General features: G+C 46.7%; 1 protein-coding gene across 2 annotated transcripts in view; it reads left to right on the top strand.

The window, feature by feature from the left end:
• Positions 1 to 19,306, top strand: part of LOC6597150 — a 45,275-nt gene that overhangs the window by 15,075 nt on the left and 10,894 nt on the right. For both annotated transcript variants that reach the window (XM_026989666.1, XM_026989667.1), the window contains exons 2-3: positions 11,646 to 12,431; positions 18,520 to 18,656. In XM_026989666.1, the coding sequence (XP_026845467.1) occupies positions 11,646 to 12,431; positions 18,520 to 18,656 (923 nt within the window). The remainder of the gene's footprint in view (positions 1 to 11,645; positions 12,432 to 18,519; positions 18,657 to 19,306) is intronic.

Here is a 19,306-nt window from a genome sequence, read left to right as displayed (position 1 = left end):
ATTCGCATTCCCAATTCCCATTTTGCCACTTGGCCAGAAGATGCGCCACAGGCCACAGTCCACAGGCCACTGCCCACATTCGCATTCGCATTCACAGACTCTAGTAAATTTCTCTTGTCATTTTCTTGTTGAATCTTCTTGCCTTCCGCTGGGGTTGTTTTTTCGCTTAAATTTAATTTCCCCTGCGCGAAGGCAGTGTGCCTTTGAATCTCTGGTATTTCCATTTTCCGAGGGAAGACAGGCCCAGTTTCCTTTTTGAGTTCAGGCTCCGTTAATGAGCTGAGTGAGTACTTACACAAAATTAAGTGTTGTCCCACTTCAGTCCTCAGCTGACTGGGCAAACATGCCTGCCCTGCCCCAAAGTAGACGCCGACACGGGGCAGGCATACTCGTACAGAGAGACGGACGGACGGACGGACGGACGGACGGACTGACGGACAGAAACACAGATAGACAGCACACACGGACACAAAGGAAATGGAAAAGCAGCGCACAACACAAACACAAACAAGAAGTCGCAGCGACAAGTTGAAGAAGGAAAAGCATCGTCCTCGTTCTCCAACTTGAAGTTTCTTTCCTTCGTTGCCCTGCCCCTACCTTCCTTTCCTTTCTCTGTGTGGAAATCATCATAAAGTTGGAGATAAGTTCTCTCTTTTCATTATATAAAAAAAAAAGTACGGTGGAAAATGGGCAGTGGTCGGGCGGGTAGATGGAATGGAATGGAATGAGAGATGGGCAGGCAGGGAATAGGTCGTAGCGCGACAGGAAACAGGCTCCAGCGACAGGCGACATCCGCAGCAGCAACAACAATTGCAAATGTTGTTTGTTGTACACATGCGTGTGAGGGCGAAAGGGGGGGCATGGGCGGTTACCGGGGGACATTCTGAGTAGGGGCCAAAAACAACTTTTGTTGTTGTTTGCTGCTTGTTTGGCTGACAGTTTTGTTCCCGTTTTCCCATCTCCCATTCGAGGGGGCGGCTAGGGGGGCCCGGTGTCAGGGCAAGCTGATGCCCGAAAAGTGTACAACATTCTACGGCAGTTTACAACACTGACAAGGCACTGGCACTGGCTGTGGCACACTGGCTGTAGCGCACTGGCTGTGTCAGTGGCAGTGGCAGGCGGGGATACACACTAATTCAATAAATGCACGTGGCCAGGATGCAGGACACGTAGCCCGAAAAAGTTGACATGAATCTGCATAAAATATTCGCATATGCAAAAATTTCCCTGCCTTACTGCCACGGATCGAAACGGAACGGAGTGGAACCCAAGAAGAAGTTTTTGGCCATGGTGATGGGAGCTTAACTGTCGTGTTCGCCCGCACACATACACACACACACACGCAAACATCTGCGGTGCGGTGTGTATGTCCTGTCGTATCCTATCACTGCAACTGCTGGCAGGCACTCGACTCAACGCAGGTCCTTGCCAAACATTATGCATGACAGCCATTGAGAAATCTGTAAAAATTATGCAAATACATTTCACCAATCACTTAACTGCGGAATGTTGGATACGAGACGCCATAGACGCCCGAGAGTACGAGAACGAGTGGGGGGCGTGGGATGGATGGTTGGAGCATGGAGATTAATGCATGACTGAAAGCAGCTCGCTTTCTTCCTATCTCTATATCCGACTGTGTGTGTGTGTGAGAGAGTCAAGGATATGCATTGAGTGTTGGGAAGACGCAGAAATCACATAGATGGATTCATTTCAGGGAATGAATTGCACTCCCTAGAGAAAACTATTAAGATTTCCCTTAGTTGCTCTCCAGGTAGACCCCAAGATATCACATTAAGGGCCATTTTCCAGCCACCCAGCACCTCAGCAACTTAGCATACCCTAATTAACGATAGACAGGCAGCATATTGCAGCATTCCCTGAGCAGCAAACAGCGACTCCACATCCTTGTACTCCTTTGCCAACGGAAATGACAGTCACCAGGGCAGGCGGGCAAACAAATTCAAGGCGAAATTGATGACATGGCATACCACCAGTATCAGGCAAACAACCCACACACTCACGCACAGACACACACACACACACACACACACACACACATGTCAGCTGTTTGACATTGCCGCTCTTGTCGGAGTCGCAGTCCGTAATCGGGAGTCGGGGGAAAGGTTGAGGCAACATTGAAGAAGAAGCAGGTTCTCCGCTCCGTTTCTCGAGCGCTGACGATTTTTTACAGAATTGGGATTAAGTGGACCTGGCTGTCGACATGCTGGTCGGAGTCGGAGTCGGAGGTGCAGCTTTGACGAGGGCGGTGGGATATTTAGCATGCCCAGGTTGTCCGCAAAAGTTCTTGGAAGTTCTTCGGTGCCCACCGTGCACCACACGGCACTCTGCATGCCATCGTGTTTGCCCAGGGACTAAGGACGATGAGACGATGAGCACAAAGTTGACATTTCCTTGGTGCCTCTGCCTCTCTACCTCTCTGCCGCTGCCTTTGCCCAGGACGGTGGCAAATATTTGCTTACGTGTCAATAACCCGTCCAGTGATTTATTTCATATTTGGTCTGGGTCTCCGCTCCATCAATGGCTGTGTGTGGGTGTGTGTTATGAGTCCTGTGCGAGTCCTGACAGAACTGCGGAATAGTTTCCACACTGGTGGCTGGTGACTGGTGGCGTTGCGGCTGTCATTGACATTTGATATTCATTGTCAGTTTTGTGTGTAGTTTTCCAAAGGGTTTTTTTCTGTTTCTTTTACGTTTTTTCCCCCCTTTTCCCGTTTTTCTTTTTCCCCACCTCTTTATGCCTTTTTCCATGCTGCCATACATTTTTCATGGCATACTTATGGGGGCAAAGGCCCATCGCACAGACGCTTTTGTCCTTAAAGCCACATAAATTGTCCTTAAATGGAATGGAGAGAGCTCTGTGTGTGGGGGGAGTATGGTGAATGGGTATGGTACTCTCCTACTTTGCAGCTGTTCCGTGGCGAAAAATGTTCAATCAAGCGTGCGAGGCCTTATCGCCTCCTGCGAGGCCATATATCCCTAGCGTGTGTGTGGGTGCGGGGGTCCGGGTGTCCAGGGGTGCACACCGTACACCGAATAGGGTATATGTGTGTGTGTGTGTGTGCCAGTGTGCATCATCATAAGCTCCTTCCCTGTCTGCAGGCTCTTTTTGGATGGGCAGGAACAGGAGAAGGAGAAGGAGAAGGAGGAGGAGGATCTACCGTAAAAAACATTCCTTGCCTGATTTGATTTAAACGTTGTACTTGCCGGGCCTCCATCTCCACCTCCACCTACACCTCCATCTCCACTCCTTAGACAGCCAGCCAGGCAACCGCTGATCGGTAGACGATGGCATCTTCGACATGGTTTATTCATGCAGCAGTCGCATTATGCAAATAGCTATCCTCGGCGCACTCCCCCGCATCTCGACCACTTGAAATTTGATTTTTTTCAATTTCTATTTCGATTTTTCTTTGCCATTTGTTGCAAAAATCTGCCTTGGGAAGCCACTTCTCTCTGGTTCTTGGCGGAGCGGTGCGGCGCGGCGCGTCGGCTTTCACTTCACTTGTAAAAACGTTGAGTGCCACTTGTCGATGGCGGTGCGGGAGTGTGGCGTGTAGACTGGAGTGGAGTGGAGTGGAGTGCAGAGAGAAGTGGCATGCCATGAAGTTGGTGCACAACCAAGAGTGCCATTCATTTGGCTTTCAGAGGCACAAGTGACTAACGCTCAACGGCAGCAGCAGATTTTCAGCACTTAAATGAAATTATAGCAGAGCCCAGAAGACCCCCTCATCCCAAGTCACCTTCCGAAGCCAACACACAAATCGGTTGTCTTTTCTAGGGGGAATGCTCGCACTCGCACTCGTATTCGGACATTTTTGTGACATTTTCCTGAAGATTTGATGATGGAAATTTGCATAGAAAACAAATTACTGAGGCAAAAACAATTTCTCTTTTAAAATAAAATGAAGCGGAACGACAGATGAGAGACAAAGTTGTTTTCCTACAAAAAACAAAATACACACCCATGGCCATACCCATAGCCATACCCATACTTGTGCAATTTGCTTAGTTGTAAAGAAAATCTTTTCCTTCCCATTTGCCAGAGCCGAGAAGACGACATTGTGACAAATGTTTAGCAAATTCAGTCCCCGTCCTCCGTCTCCGTTTCCATCTCTGGGCTCTGATTTGAATATTTCGCTTGGAGAGTTTTTCCTCTTCATCGCCGTTTTTCTAGGCCTCATCTTCCATATGTACATATATGTGGGTCGCGTATCCTTGAACATTTCACAGCTTACAAATCCTTGGCACGCACATCAGCATCAGCATCAGGCTCCCAACTCCCACTCCCAGCTTCCAGCTCCATCATCAGCTTAGGCATTGTGTTGGCTCTTAACAAAGGCACAAGTAATTCATGCAATGCGCCTGAAGAATCAACGCACACATTTCCAGATATTTGTTCAGGAAAATAATGGCAGCAACAACAACAACAACAACGGCAGGGCAGGGCAGAGGCATCACCATCGTCGTCATCATCATCATCATCAACATCATCAGAAGGAGGAGCAGAAGGAGGCGAATCAGAAGCATGCCCGAGATGGTGCGACGATGAATCGTTGGAAAAATGAAGGACGAAACGTTGACAGGGAGAGGGACAGGGCATATGCATATCATGTGAATGCGAGGATTCTAGGCATTAAAATTAATGACATACGTAGTCGTCGTATATGCATGGTTGGGGCAGAGGCCGAGGCCGATGCAGAGGCAGAGGCCGATGTAGAGGCAGAGGCAGAGCGATACGATACCCTTTTTCAATCGATTTAAACGCACATCAATCAAAACGATGATACCAACGACTATTTGCCAAATTTTCCATGAACAAATTCCAATATTTACTCTTGCAATGCATATTCCATGCATGGAATTCCATATTGAATTTGATTGAATTGAATGCTGAATTTTTTGTTCAATTTCAAGTGGCGCACATCACGGCGTATGATTGATATTTCAGGTTTGAACAGGATTCAAAGTGGAGGCTCCCGGCCCCCACCACCTAAATTTTTAATTAAAAATCATTTGATTTTTTGTCGAACCGAACGTAGGAGAGGAATATGTACGAGTATGGACTATATTTTTTTCCTTTGGTCTAGGCTTTATTTGGATTATTTTTTGGTGGGTCGAGAACGGCTTTGCTTTTTCGATGCATTATTGAGTCTCATGCGGTGCATTTGTGAGTGTAAATGAAATATTAAATGCCTTCTATTTGGGCTTCCGTTCCCTCCATTTGAATTTGCGGTTGAATCTGATTTCCAGCAACATTCATTCATGTCGTATGTGGCTCATTAGGCAACGCTGCCGCTGCCGCCGCCAGTGCCACTGCCAGTCCTAATCAGCACCGCACTCCGCACTGCCCATCGAAAATTCATTAAAGGATTCGTCAGGGAGAGAAGTGAGCGACTGGCTGCCCCGTTACAAATCACAATCAAACACTCAAATGGAATTCAAATTTCCAGGCCAGCTCCAATCCGGCTGTTAGGCACTGCTGACTGATTCTGTCATATTAATTAGCCATTCCCTCTCTCTCGGCGGCGCCTGACTGGCCGACTAGCCGACTGGCCGACTGCCGCAGCTGAAAACTAATTAAAAAGCCGTGTCATTCGAAAGGCCCCCATTTCCATCCCCTCTGCAGGCAGGGTGCTAATCGAATTGTTGAAACGCAATGAAACGAATGTCATTTGTGCCAAAAACAAGAAAAAAAAACGGACCCAGTGCCGTCGCGTCGTTCAATTCATATTCATTTTGGGCCATCAAATGACGGCCAATGACAGCGAACAATGAAATCAAATTAAAATACACTTTAGCACTGGGCGCGCGCGCCGAGTGAATGACAATCAAAGGCTAAACAATGGAATGCGCCATCGTTTCGAATCGATTTAAAAAGGGGGGTAGTGGAGTGCGCCAGATGGAACCATATTCAATGAATGGTTAGTCCTCCCTACCCACCCGCCCCCCTTCCACCGGCCACAGCGAAAACTGTGCGCGGAATGACAGGCGAAAAGAAAGTGCCATCACTTCGGACCGAACATTCGGCGGGAACGAAAATGGGAATGAAAGCTTCCTTCCGAGTGTTGCGTGCTGTTTCAGTAATTAAATCCCTGACATCTCGAATGTCCATGAAAACGAACTTAATTTTCTCGTGTGGCAACTTTATGACTTACCACGCCACGAGTGGTTGGGGCAGGCAACGAGTGGCGGCGAATGAGTGGCAGAGTGGAAAAGTAAAACTCAAATAAGTTGAGTACAAAGTAAAACAAAAATTACCCAAAGACCGGTCTCCTGCTGGAGAGAAGGAGAGTAGAAGGCGGACGAGGAGGAGGAGGAGGAAGAGGAAGAGGAAGAGGAAGGAAGGAATATAGAAGTTAATGTTTTGAAATTATATAAGAGGATTAAGCATATATTTTTGGGTCTGGTCTCTTAGAAGTTTCTGCAAATAAATGAAGCATTTCGGATAAGCTAAAAGATTCAAGTTCTAGGTTCTAGGTTAAGGTTGAGTCAGGGTGAGGGTATTCCAAGTGTTAAATGAGGCTAAGCGACGTCACAGAAACACTGCACGGGGGGGTTTTGGGTGGTAGAATTGTAGAATAGATTGACTAGGTATTAGAGTAGTGCACGTTTAAAATCAGGCTGATGATTCGACAGCCTGTTCTTTATTGACAAAAGGCGACATTTTCCTACCACTTTAAATACAGTAGATTATTTTTGGATTACAAATGGAAACCATCCAATCAGATCAAACCATTTCTGACTGGATTTCGCTCTGCCTAAAAACAAAAGTTATTCTGCCAAAAAAGAAAAAGAAAAGAAGAGAAAAGATTGATGCCAGCTCTTGAATTTCATTAGCTATGTTAAGTAAACACACACGTACGTGGGAGACCCACACCACATATGCGACCGGGAAGTGAGGCAGAGAGGCAGCGCTACCACTGCCACACACTGGCGGAGCCGCTAAGCGGCTTAGTGAAAGTCCTCTGCATGTCTGCTTGCCTGCCTGCCGAATGTGTGCGGCAGGCATCGACAAAAACAAAAAAAAACAAAAACGAGGAAAGGCAAGAATATACCTATACACTCGTATTCATACGAGTACGAGTACGTCTACGACTACGAGTATGACAGCCTTTTGAGGGAAACTTGAGATGCAGGAAAACTGGGGCTGGCTGGCTGCGCGGAGGCGGTGGCGGTGGCAGCGGCGGCGGCGGCGTAGGCGGAGGTGAAGGAAAGTCGCTTTGGTGTTTAAACAACTTTGACGCGCTTTCTAGATGCAGGACCCCATACATGTAAGAGCATTTTCCCCACCGCTTTCAGCTGATGTGTGGGTCTGTGTCTGTGGCATTTCCGCTCCTAATGGCACACACACACACATACGAATAGAAAAACTTTGATGACGTGGGCTTGAGTTTGACGTGCCCAAAAGAAATTTGACTTCTTATGAAAGGGGGAAAAACTTGGCCACGACTGTGCCGCACTGGGACCAGGACCAGTGCTTAGCTCGTTAACATTTCGGCCCCAGTGCCAAAAGTCTTTGGTCCTTCAGCTCGTTCAGCCTTTCCAATTTGGGTTGACTAACTTTTCGAGTTGGGCTACGATACAAATTGCTACGGTTTCGTTTTCTCTTTTGCTGGGAAAATTGCTGCAATTATCATTTGGCATTTTGGCAGCCATTGGGGCATTCCTCAGCCCCTCCCCCAAGACGCTAATGAGGCATCAATGCATTGAACCACAGACCAGACCAGGGACATGTGTCTCTTGCAACAGAAATTATAGTCAAAGGCACACACACCCCCTGACAGACGCTCTAGCGCACCCCCACTTTGTTGCAGGTGTGTGTGAGTGTGTGGAGTGTGTGTGTGTGTGTGTGTGTGTGTGCCTCTGCACTTCCCTTTCCGCTGCGTTATTGAGGCGCAAACTTTGTTTGGTGCAAAAATGACAGACGGGAAAGGAGAAAAGACTGACGTGCTATAAGTCAAGTTCCCTTCCGGCTTGGCTGGGGATGAGACGGGTAGCTTGAATAGAGGAGTACGAGCAAGCAGGAGTAGAACGATGATGACAACCGACAATACCATTCCCAGTTACAGCAGCAGCAGCAGCGACAGTAACGACAGCAGAAACGGGCAGCCAGCCAGCCAGCCAGCCAGCCAGCCAGCCAGCCAGCCAGCCAGCCTGTCCTTGGCTACAAGAATACACACAAGTCCTTCAACACAATTTTTGATGTGCAACTATTTTGCATATGTGGGGAAATGTGCACATAGATATGCGCATACATATACCAGATGTGGAGGTGGGGGGGCTAGGCCACAGCCAGGGAGGAGAGGGATATCTTAGAGCTGGGAAATGTTGGGGAATGTTGGAGAAATCGCACATTCCCGCTCTTGACGAAAGCTTATATCAACGCACGCGCCATTCCTTTGAGACCCATTAAAGTCAGCGCAGCAGCAGCCTTTCCATCTCTCCTCGTAAACAGGATATGAGGCAGGGATGTGTGGTGTGGCTCGTGTGTTGCGGGGTTTGTGTTTCTCGGTTGATAAGCCAAAGAGTCACGATAAACTAAACGACAAGCCGTCGTCGTTGTTTTTGCTTTGCTAAAGTGCAAATGCGAATGCTGTGAGGAGTTAAGGAGGCAACCATTTAAGAGCGCTCCCTCGGTTTATGCTTTAAGCAGCACACACACACACTCACACTCACAGATACACTGCACTTGGCTAAGACAAAGTTGGCCACATTAAAAATGATTAGCAATTTAATGCACGACTAGACATCGTCCAGTTCTCGCTCTCCCTCTCCCTCTCTCTCTCTGTCTCCTGCTGTGTGTCTCCCTTTGTGGCACATTCTACTGACGCCAGACATCGTAATGGCCAAGCAAAGCAAGGGGGTCCTAGGAGGGGTGTGGCAGTGGCTGGGCCATAAAATTGTTGAAAACAACATGGTCGTTTCCGTCGGCAGGCAGTCAGCCCTCCAGGCGTACTGGCGCTCTTCTTTGAGCTTGGAAACAGAAAAACGAAAGATTGAATGCATCAAAGATTCAAGTCTGGCTTGAAGAATACGATACCAAGAGCTGCAACAATCTTCAAACATCAATCTATACGTTTTGTGCCAATTTCTAGGGTATTCCTGACACTTTTTTTTTTGAGAAGTTCCCAGCTTTCGCACCGATTTTGCGACAGTTTCTCATACTCCCTCCATGGAACCTCCCTGGTATTTTCATGTTCTGTCGTGCAACAAGCATTCTCGGAACTGGCGAAAAAAGCATCAGCAACACTTTCCGCCTCACTGCCGATGACATCTGCTGTCTGCTGACGCCGCTGCTGTTGTCTCTGTCGCCGTCCCCATCCACGTGGCACTCAGTTGTTGTTGCTGTCGGTGCGGCTTCCGTCCAGGTGGCAGGGAGCCCGTCCCCATGTCTGCTCGTTGTCTGAGCCTCTAATTTAAAATTATGCAACTGTGTGATTTTTTCGGTGCGCTTTTCTGTGATTTTTCCCCCGTTCGGGCTTCTGCCTCCCCTAATGCTATAATTTTTTCCCTTTGACAGGCACTCATTGACTCGTGTGCTGCTGCTGTTGGACAGCACACACTGTTGTTTTGGGGTCAGGCGTTGCAAGGCCCCCAAACAACATTCATAAATCATTTACAGAGGAGGCAGAGGAGCAGAGGAGCAGAGGCAGCATAGGAGGAGGTGCAACCCCAACTATTGTCGTTTTTCTACTCATCGTTATCACGGGGCTGAAGGGCTGGCGGCAGGCGGCTGGCGGCGGGGGGCTGGGGGGCTGCTGCAATCGACAGACGACAGACCACCGCCCCGTCGCCGACCCATGCTCCGCAGAATCAGCAGACGTAGTCTGCCTGCCGTAGTCCCGTCCCTGGCAACGACGTTGCACAAAAAACACATTAATCAATTGCCACCGACATCGTCTCGGGGCTACATAGTACATAGTGCATCCTCTCCTCCATTGTGCCGAGAGTAGATCGGGAAAAGCGCGCAGCGGAAAAACAAGGACGAAATGAAACCGTTACACGCTCTGCAAGCGTAGCAAAAAAACAAAAAATAGCGGGGAAAAAAACAAAAAAAGGAAAATGCACTCGTAACTTTCCATAATGTGCAGCGCGCGTGAAAATTCGTCCTTAGTCTGGCGTGAAAAATATGCGAGTGAGACAGAGCAAAAAATCCAAAAATAGTACACATAAAGGGAAAACCCCCAAAACAACAAAAAAAAAAAACAATAAAAGCTGTAACCAGAAAGAAAATTGTTTACGCTGCAAGTATTTATGATTTTCATTGGTCGAAGGTTTTTCCCGCAGCGCGGATATTTATGCCCATATTCGAGGTTCGAGGTTCGTTTTCGAGTTCTGGTTTATGCCCACGCGATAAATATTTTCCCATAAATTTGGCGTGTAATCGGGCAACACGCTGTTGGTGGCGGGAGCGGCAAAGGTGCAGTGCTGCCCAGCAGCGTTTGAATAATTTAAATTACTTAACCGCAAAAACATTCATTAGCCAGAAGCCAGAAGTTTTCCAACTTCCTCTTAACGCGTCCGTGGCCGATTCGATTACTGGCGTTCCGATTTAAAGAAAATCAGCCCTGTGCCCCCAGCCCATCTCTAACATATGAAGAGTGAATTGCACTTTGTAACATTTCGTTCTTTTTAATTTCAAATTTTGCAAATAGTCTAAAAGAAAAATGTCTTTGCCAAATCAATCGCAAAATAACGCCAAGGAACAACCACTCTCGGAGATGGCCCATCCGTCGAAGCCGCAACAAAAGCAGCAAAAGAATACTGGGATTGAAATTTCGAAGAAGCTGTCGATCCCGCTGGAGCCGCCCAAGGAAGCACCCAAGAAACAAGGCGACAGTGAGGCTCCTGAATGCGATCCGACCAAGCGCAATCGTTCGTCGAAGAAGCTGCTGATCCCGCAGCAAAAGAGCGTCAGCTCTGAGATTTTGGTCAAGTTGCGCAAGAAATCCCCCACCGAATCGTGTTTGGTGGAGCTTTTCGGGCGCACCCTGGACCTCTCCAAATTCAAAGAGTCGACGCCTCTCTACTCGATGTGCCGCGCCTGGATGTGCAATCAGACGCGCCACACCGCCCTGGCCACTTGCAACAAGGAAGCCGACAATGCTACTGGGCAGCAGCAGCGCGAGGACAATGCCGAGGAAGTCCTGGCCCAGATAAAGAGCGGAATGATAGAAATGCTGTCAAAAGTGCCGCAGGCCCGCTCCACCAGCCTGATGGCGGTGCCACCCGCTCTGGTGTACACCGAGCAGGAGAAGATGGAAGACGAGATGCTGCATGGGGCCCCTGAGGCGCAGCTCCTGGCCGCCAATGTGGCCCGCTGGAAGCGCATAGGCAAGCACTGGCAGGAGCATGCTCGCACATACAACCGCGAGCGCTACGAACTATTGGACAAGATCATGGACGAGGCCTTGCTAAAGAAAGAGAAAGAATAAATAAATACAAACAATTAATAAAGTGGAAGATTTCGCTTTCGATTAAAGTCTTTTTTTTCTTTTTTGAGTAGAGTTCAAATGATGAGAGATTTTTCTGCCTTGGGGTTGCATCTCCCATACCTTTAGTTACCTTTAAAATCGTTTAACCTTTCATGTTCTTTACTCTCTCTCTGCTCTCTTTTCGCAGGCACAACAATAATGACATTGAAATGGCGGCAGAAATACAAAAGCAGAAAAAGGCCAAAGAAACTGAAACAACGAACAATTGCAACAAGCACTGCCCCAGCAACACCAAGAACACATGCCACAAAAGAAACAACAACAACAACAGCAAAAGCAACACGAAGAACCAGCAGACTGAGAGAGACCAGAGATCAGAGGGAGCGGAGCAAGAGGAGGAGGATGCTGCAGCAGCAGCAGCAACATCACAGAAAATGGCTGCCAAATGAACGACACAGAAACGTCGCAAAAATGTTGCAAATGCAGCAAACTGCAACAACAAATCCCACACAATGTCAAGCAATTAAAGCGGCAGCAGCCTCGACAATGGCTTCCAGCTGGAGCGTCAGCCATTGTCAGTCACAGCAGAGACAGCTGCAGGAGCTGCAGCTGCAGCAGGACCAGCACCGGCACCAGCACCAGCACCAGCACCAGCACCAACGGCGACATCCATTTCCGGCGTCGGTACAGACGCTGCTTCTCTGCTTGGGCCTATGCCTGGGAATGGCAGCTGCTGCTGGCTCTGGCTCTGGCGCTGGCGCTGGAGGAGGAATGGGGGCCGGGGCGGGAGCAGGGACAAGTCCTGGCAAACCTGCCAGTTTGCAAATGGCGCCTGCTTCCGCCTCCAGCTCGGCGGCCGGCTGCTCCCTGGCGGAATACAGCTGCTCCAATGGACGCTGCGTGCCGCTGAGCAAGTACTGCAACAACCTCAACGACTGCGGCGATGGCAGCGATGAGCCACGCTTTTGCACACGTAAGTACACTGCTACGCTACTCGTATCGTAGACTGTGCCGAAAGGCAATTATGTAAAACGGTCGGGGGCGGCATAATGAGAAACGAAGCTGCCAAATGGACTGCGAGAGGCCATTGTTTGCCCAATTTGGCAGGCGATTGATGGTAGTCAATGGAGGGAGGAGGAGCTCCTCCTCCCCACCACGTGGCAGGTGGACTTGGGTGGATTTCCCAATGGCAGGAGCTCCTGCACCTAGCTGTAATCAAGCTTGTCAAACCTTACAACTGTCCAGTAATCTCCGTCTGCGTCCAGTGCATTCATTCACGGCACGGCACGGCATGGCGTTGCAGGGCTGCCTGCTGCCTGCGCCCTGCTCCCTGTAAACATGGCCTTCATGTGTAAATGTAATTAAGGGCCAATCCGATTCCCCCCCCACGTCCTCACGGAACCCATTCACAGCAACCCACTGCCGCACCACACCCATTGGCCCTCATAATGGCGGCAAAGTGAACTTCTCACTTTTGCCAATTGGCTGCCTATAAGCCCCTCCCCAACTGCTCTTTCTGCTCCAATTCCCATCCATCCAATCCTCCTGCTACGCCTGCTACTCCTACTACTCCTGCTGCTGGTGTTGCTGCCGGGGCTGCTCCTGTCAAGCGTTGATGAATTTAATTAAGTATTTTTCAATGACATTCAATGAGGCAGCAGAGGTAGCAGGCCAGAGGGAGGCTGCTGTTGGCCGCTTCCCTTCCTGTCTGCCGTGTTCAATAAGGGCAGGCAGCGACAACTCGTTGGACTTTTTAATTGAACAACGAGCTTACCGAGAGAGGGTTTTTCAGTTTGTATTTGCCTGCGTGTGGCATCCGATTTTCAAATGCCAAATTCAATTCCCTAGCTTATTGCATCTATGCAGCAGATGGATCTTAAAGTGAAGCTCGTAAAAAGGGAATATTCCTTATACAAAATAGCTGTTAACAGTCAAATAGAAAGATACAATAGCTAGATCCAACAAATTTGAATACAAATAGAGTTATAGATGTGGCATTCACAGTTTTAGGAAACAACCAAAGTATATAACATTTGTTTATTAGTAGGAACTGGAGAGGCGAGTTAAGATACATTTATCACCTCTCAAAATTAATTAATATTAAACTAATTTTCCATTGTGGCCACATCTGGTTGCGGGTCAGTATCGTCCTCATTGTCGCCATTGTCGCCTTCGTCGTCAGGGTTTGAGGGGAGCTGAGGCTGAGCAGTAGCACCCATCTCTTTGGCCATTTCAATGTACTTCTCGACTTCCTCGGCGGTGAGCAACTTGAATATCTGATCCTTTCCGACTATGGCCACTGTGGTAGTGAATATAGCCGGTGCATTCTCCTGTCCACTCGAAGTCCCTTCAACTGGTTGGCTGTTCTGCAAGCCCAGTAGAGCATGACAAATCAGCTGATCGTCGGAACAGCTCAAGAAAGTGTTGATATTGCGCTCCAAATAGGTGCGAGCACCCTGCGAGTGCTCCCCAATGGACTGGGCCTGGCAAGTGTGGATGACTCCAGAGGGCATGACCTGATAGAGTTGAGGACCCGTCTTGTCATACCCGGCAACGAGTAGGTCCACTTGGTATGGACGGCCATCGCAGCGTTTGATGGTAGCCCGCATATTGCAGCCCAGACTCGCTATCAGTCTTTTCACTGGACAACCTGTCTCGTAAGTGTACCGATAGTTTATGCACGATAAACGCAAATAGCTGCTCAGCACACGGTCGTTGTCCGAGATGCCGTCAATGGATATGCCCAAGTGCTCGTCAATGGCGATTATCTTGCTCATAGCCACAGACGACTCCGATGCCGTGGTCAGGGCCACAAGAACAACAGAATCGCGACTCTTGACACCCACGGTGGTAAATCCCTGCTTTACGGCCTCCATTGCGTACTCAAACTTGATGCAAGCGTACCTGAGGATTACACACAGAGACATCGCTATCGTATTGGTTAAGGAACATGATTTCATTTACAACTTACCGTTCAACTATATTTTCGAAAGAATTCAAGATGAAATCAACTTTAGTTTGCAAATCGACTTCTAACCTCAACTTAAAATGCTGCCGATGATGACTTGGATAAAGTTCAGACTGGCACAGCACAGATGTTAATGTTACAGCAACGCTTTTCTACATACAATCGATAGACATATCGATATGTCTTAGCCGTTTCCCTGCTTTTGAAACAAGAAAATGAAGCAGGCCATATATAATCAAAATTAGATGATTATAATATTTACCAGAGGCCTTTTCAACATTTCCAGCGTATGTGCAATGCTCCTCTATTTTCCTTAGTGCTCTGGCAATTATAATAGCACTCACTAGTCCCGCCCCTAACTGGACAGACAGGCAAACCGGCAATCGAAAGGGAAGCGCGCCTACAGGCAGTTCAAACTAATACCCATAATTATCTAATTGACTATTGATGGCTTGAGCGCATATTAAATTTGATTGAATGCAGAGAAAGCACTAGACACTAAACTAAACGCAACAGACCATCGCCCATAGAATTAGCAATAAAATCGAATTGAATCATTTTCACTTTAGTCTCCCATAGATCCTTCTCTGTCACAGACAGAACCAGACCTTAGACCCAGCCCCTGCTCGATTCGTATGCATTTTTAATAAAACTAATTGAAATGCCTAAGGAGTCGTACGATGGAAGGGAGGAAGTGGACCACCACCACCACCACTTCTCTTGCCCGAGAAGCCAGCGGTAAATTGGCAATTTCCATGCAAACTATTGTACAATTGCATTCACTTTACTTTTGGGCTATGGTATCCAAGTGGGGACGGGACAACTACAACACCTAAAGGATGAGGGAAGAAGGAAAGAGCAGCCAGATTCCATAAATGCAAATCTCACAAGCATAAATCATTTCAGTTTGTGGTCATTCAATTATGAAAAGGAATTCCAAATAGGAATACGTAATCGAGTTAAATTGGGAGAAGTCTATGTAAATCGATTGATTTTTTTATGAATATGCTAAGTGGAGACTTAATTGGAAAATTCCTGGCATAAATGATCCACAAAGCCATCAGAATGCTGCAACACCCAAACTTTTAAACAACAGATTAAAAGCTAGACATTTCTGGGGAATAAAGAGGACAAATTATTCACAGAGTTGTCATCTCCCTTTGATAATCTCGTGGGTTGTTTTTTCAACGAATTAATATACAGTATGTCAAGAAACTCTTTACACACTGAAATTAAATTACATTTTTTGACTTTGGATAAGAAAATAATGGTCTTTGATTCAAATTTATCAAATTTTTTTAATTCATAACCATTCAGGGATTAATTATAAAGTAGTTAGTGAAAAAAAAATAACAAAACTATAACTAGGTAACTTACAAAACAACAAAAACAATGATTACTCATTTTTGACACTGTCAAGAAACTCTTTACACAAAATATTTTCATTTTTTAAATTCAAAATTCTTCGTAATTATTTAATGTATTTAACTTATTTTAATATTTGGTATGTCCTCCCTTAGCATTGACAACATGCTGGAGCCGTTTTTTCATCGAATTTATCAGTTTTTGTAGGTCATACTCAAAGGGAATCTTTTGCCACTCTTCCAGTATGAATTCTTTTAGCTGATTGCGGTTTTTGGGCTGTCTTTTCCCACTTTCTTCTTGAAGAAGGCTCACAAATTTTCAATGGGGCTAAGATCGGGGCTCTGGGGTGGTGTATCAATAACTTTTCCACAGTTGTAAAGCAGCCAAGCTCTCACATTGGACTCTATGTTTGGGATCATTGTCTTGATAAAACTTGAATTTGGCCATATTGTCCGTAATGAGCCCAAATTTCTCCGCACTGCTTTTTAAATTTGTTTTTAAAATTTGGAGGTACTGTTTGACATCCATCTATCTTCTTTTTACGGCCACCTCCAGATTTTGTTTCCAGTCTCCCTTCGTTCTTCGCGCGACTTAGGACATTGTAAATTGTTTTCCTTGATACTGAAAACATTTCTACCATGTCTGCAACAGATTTGCCCAACTGGTGATTATAGTAAATCAACTGGACAACGTCAAAGCTTAGTCTTTTGCCAGGCATTTTAAAAATTTCAGAAAGTTAGTCTGTAGATATGCACCGGTCAAAATTTCGCAACCAAATCAAAGTCAATGCAAAAATAGAGCAGCACTGAGCAACGCCAAAAGCATAGATTACGGTAAAGTCCCGTTTTTTCTAAGAACGAGATCAAAACAGAGCTCGAAAACGAAATGTGTAAAGAGTTTCTTGACAGTGTCAAAAATGAGTAATCATTGTTTTTGTTGTTTTGTAAGTTACCTATTTATAGTTTTGTTATTTTTTTTTCACTAACTACTTTATAATTAATCCCTGAATAGTTATGAATTAAAAAAATTTGATAAATTTGAACCAAAGGCCATTATTTTCTTATCCAAAGTCAAAAAATTTAATTTATTTTCAGTGTGTAAAGAGTTTCTTGACATACTGTATATAGCATCCAAAACCGTTGAAAAATACTAACCATGTATCTATGGCTATAAATTCCAACAATAGAATAATTAAAATTTAAAAACCATTTAAAGTCACGTTCTAATCATTTAAAAACATACAGTGCCTTATTTGAGGTTATTTTGATTATTGTGAATGTGATTGCGTGAATGTGTCAGCACCCCTACCCTATCCTATCCTAGACAAAAACATAAATAAAATACTAAGACAAATTTAAAAGGAAATAAATATAAAAAAAAACCAATGTTGGACATAATGTTCCCATTATGTATGACTAGTGAATATTACTAGTCGAAGCTCCGCTTGGGAGTCGGCCCTCGCTTTATATCTGGGACCCCTTTCTATCTCACTGATAGCCCCCACACATGGGCTTGCGTTTTCCAGCTTTTTCCACCACCTTTCCCGCAGATTTTCCTTTTATCTCCTTCTACACTTAGAACACGGGTTTTTTATAATTGAAAGAATTTGTTTCACTATTTTTCAAGACATTATACTCCACGCTAAAAATAAAACGTGCGCCTGCGCTGGAAACTTAGTACACTCCTATGTACATGCATTTGAGCATTTCTCGACACACGATTTAAATGAGCGCTTTGAATAATGGACCGTTGCGGGAACTAGGAAAGCTGTGATAAGGCTGCTGCAGCGTGTTCAGCTCAAAGCTCTTCTTAGAAATCAGACTTCGTTTCTGCTCGTCTTAACTACGGGAGAGATCTTAGTTCTCAGTGACAAGAACGATAGCGAAAGCTTGATTGGTACAAGGTGGTCCGCTCCCGCAACGCGATGTCTTTTGCTCAGTACAACAGCAGAGCATCAAAGCGCTCTCAGTAGATCACGTCATTAAAGCTGTGAAAGGAGTACAAGAGCGTTGGCGCACAAATAGGGTGGTGAGAGGGGTGCAGCTGAGCAGCTAAGGCGAGTCAAAGCTCGGCTTGCAGATCGGGACTTCGTTTTCGCATGATTTCCCCTATCTATCTCACAGCAAAGAACGACAGCGAATGTTTTTGGCCGGGCAAGAGCATAGTTGTTTTGCTCACAGAGTTAATGTAGGTCAAGGCCTCTTTTCACTCTCGTTTTCTTACGCTGTTAGTTGGCTGCTAAATTAACATGCCTCTTCCCTGTAACGCCAAAAAAGAATTTGTTCTTGGCTGTTAGTTCGCTGCTAAATTAACATGCCTCTGTAAACTGTGGCGCTGATAATTTTCCGTGGAGTCACGTGTTTTTCAAGGTTATAACCGGATCAATCTGATGTAATTACTGATGGCCTCCAAGTTTTTGGTATAAAGTAAATGTTATGTTAATTTGTTACTTGGTGCTGTTCGTTCCCTGTGGATGATTTATGGCGTGACAATTGCCAGACTATTCCCCGTGGCGCCTCATCAACGAGAAACCCGCTAGAGGTGGAGGTGGAAGTGTACATAGGTGGGGGGGAGCCTCTTCCTATGAAGCCAATGGCGAATAGTGGCGAAGAGATATCCCTTGGTTGCGTTGTGGTTGCCTGGCAGCGCGGCAAACAAACTAATTGCCAAACTAACGCTAATTGCATTTAATATATTTGTGTCTCCACTCCACTCCACCCACCCACAGGCTGTAATCGCACATACTACGGAGATATAGGACAGACGTACTCCTTGGAGCTGCACCGACCCAAACAGGATCGCGTGCCCTTTGTGTGTGTTCTCACGTTCACGGCGGCAGGTGGCCAACACGGCGACGTGGTGCAGGTGAGTCACAGTCCCAGTCCCAGTCCCCAGCTCCATTTCATTCTACTGCTGCCACCGATGCTCCTCTGCTCCTGCAGCTACCCTTCACATTTCATTTTGTAAACGAGATAAACTAAGCCATTAAAAGATAAGCAACAACAATGAAGGTGGGGCTCAGAGCCGGGCACAGGCAATATTGATTTCAAAGCCAATCGCTGGAGCGTTGCAAATCCTACACCGACTCCGGTCCGGTCCGAGGTCCCAGCAGCACAGAAGCCCAGCAGCACAGCAGCCAGCAGCCAGCAACCAGGCGTGACTTCAACTGACAGGGCAGTGGCATCATCCTCCCTCCTCCTTCTCCTCCTCGTTGGACTGGCAGGAAGCAAGTGCCGCCGCCTGTTAGTTATTACGCCACTTCACACCTCGAATCTCGAACTGGGAGCGCGGGGAGAAGCAAGAGGTGGAGATGGAGCTGGAGCCAGTAAGCCAAAGCCTTTGGCACGCTCGAGTGCGTCCCGAGGGCATTCATTGAGAGAGCCCTGCCCCTGCCCCTGCCCCTGCCCTGCCCTGCCCTGATCTGGCCATGACCCCACCCTGCACTGATATACTTGTACTCGGACCGAAACTTTATTCTGAGTACTCGCGTACCTCCTGCCGTCCCTCCAAATATT

Source organism: Drosophila persimilis, unplaced genomic scaffold (assembly GCF_003286085.1).
Source record: "Drosophila persimilis strain 14011-0111.01,24,50 unplaced genomic scaffold, DperRS2 tig00000431-arrow-pilon, whole genome shotgun sequence".
In the NCBI taxonomy this organism is placed as follows: domain Eukaryota; kingdom Metazoa; phylum Arthropoda; class Insecta; order Diptera; family Drosophilidae; genus Drosophila; species Drosophila persimilis.
Note: the sequence above shows the minus strand (reverse complement) of the source record. Positions and strands in the feature narration are given on the sequence as shown.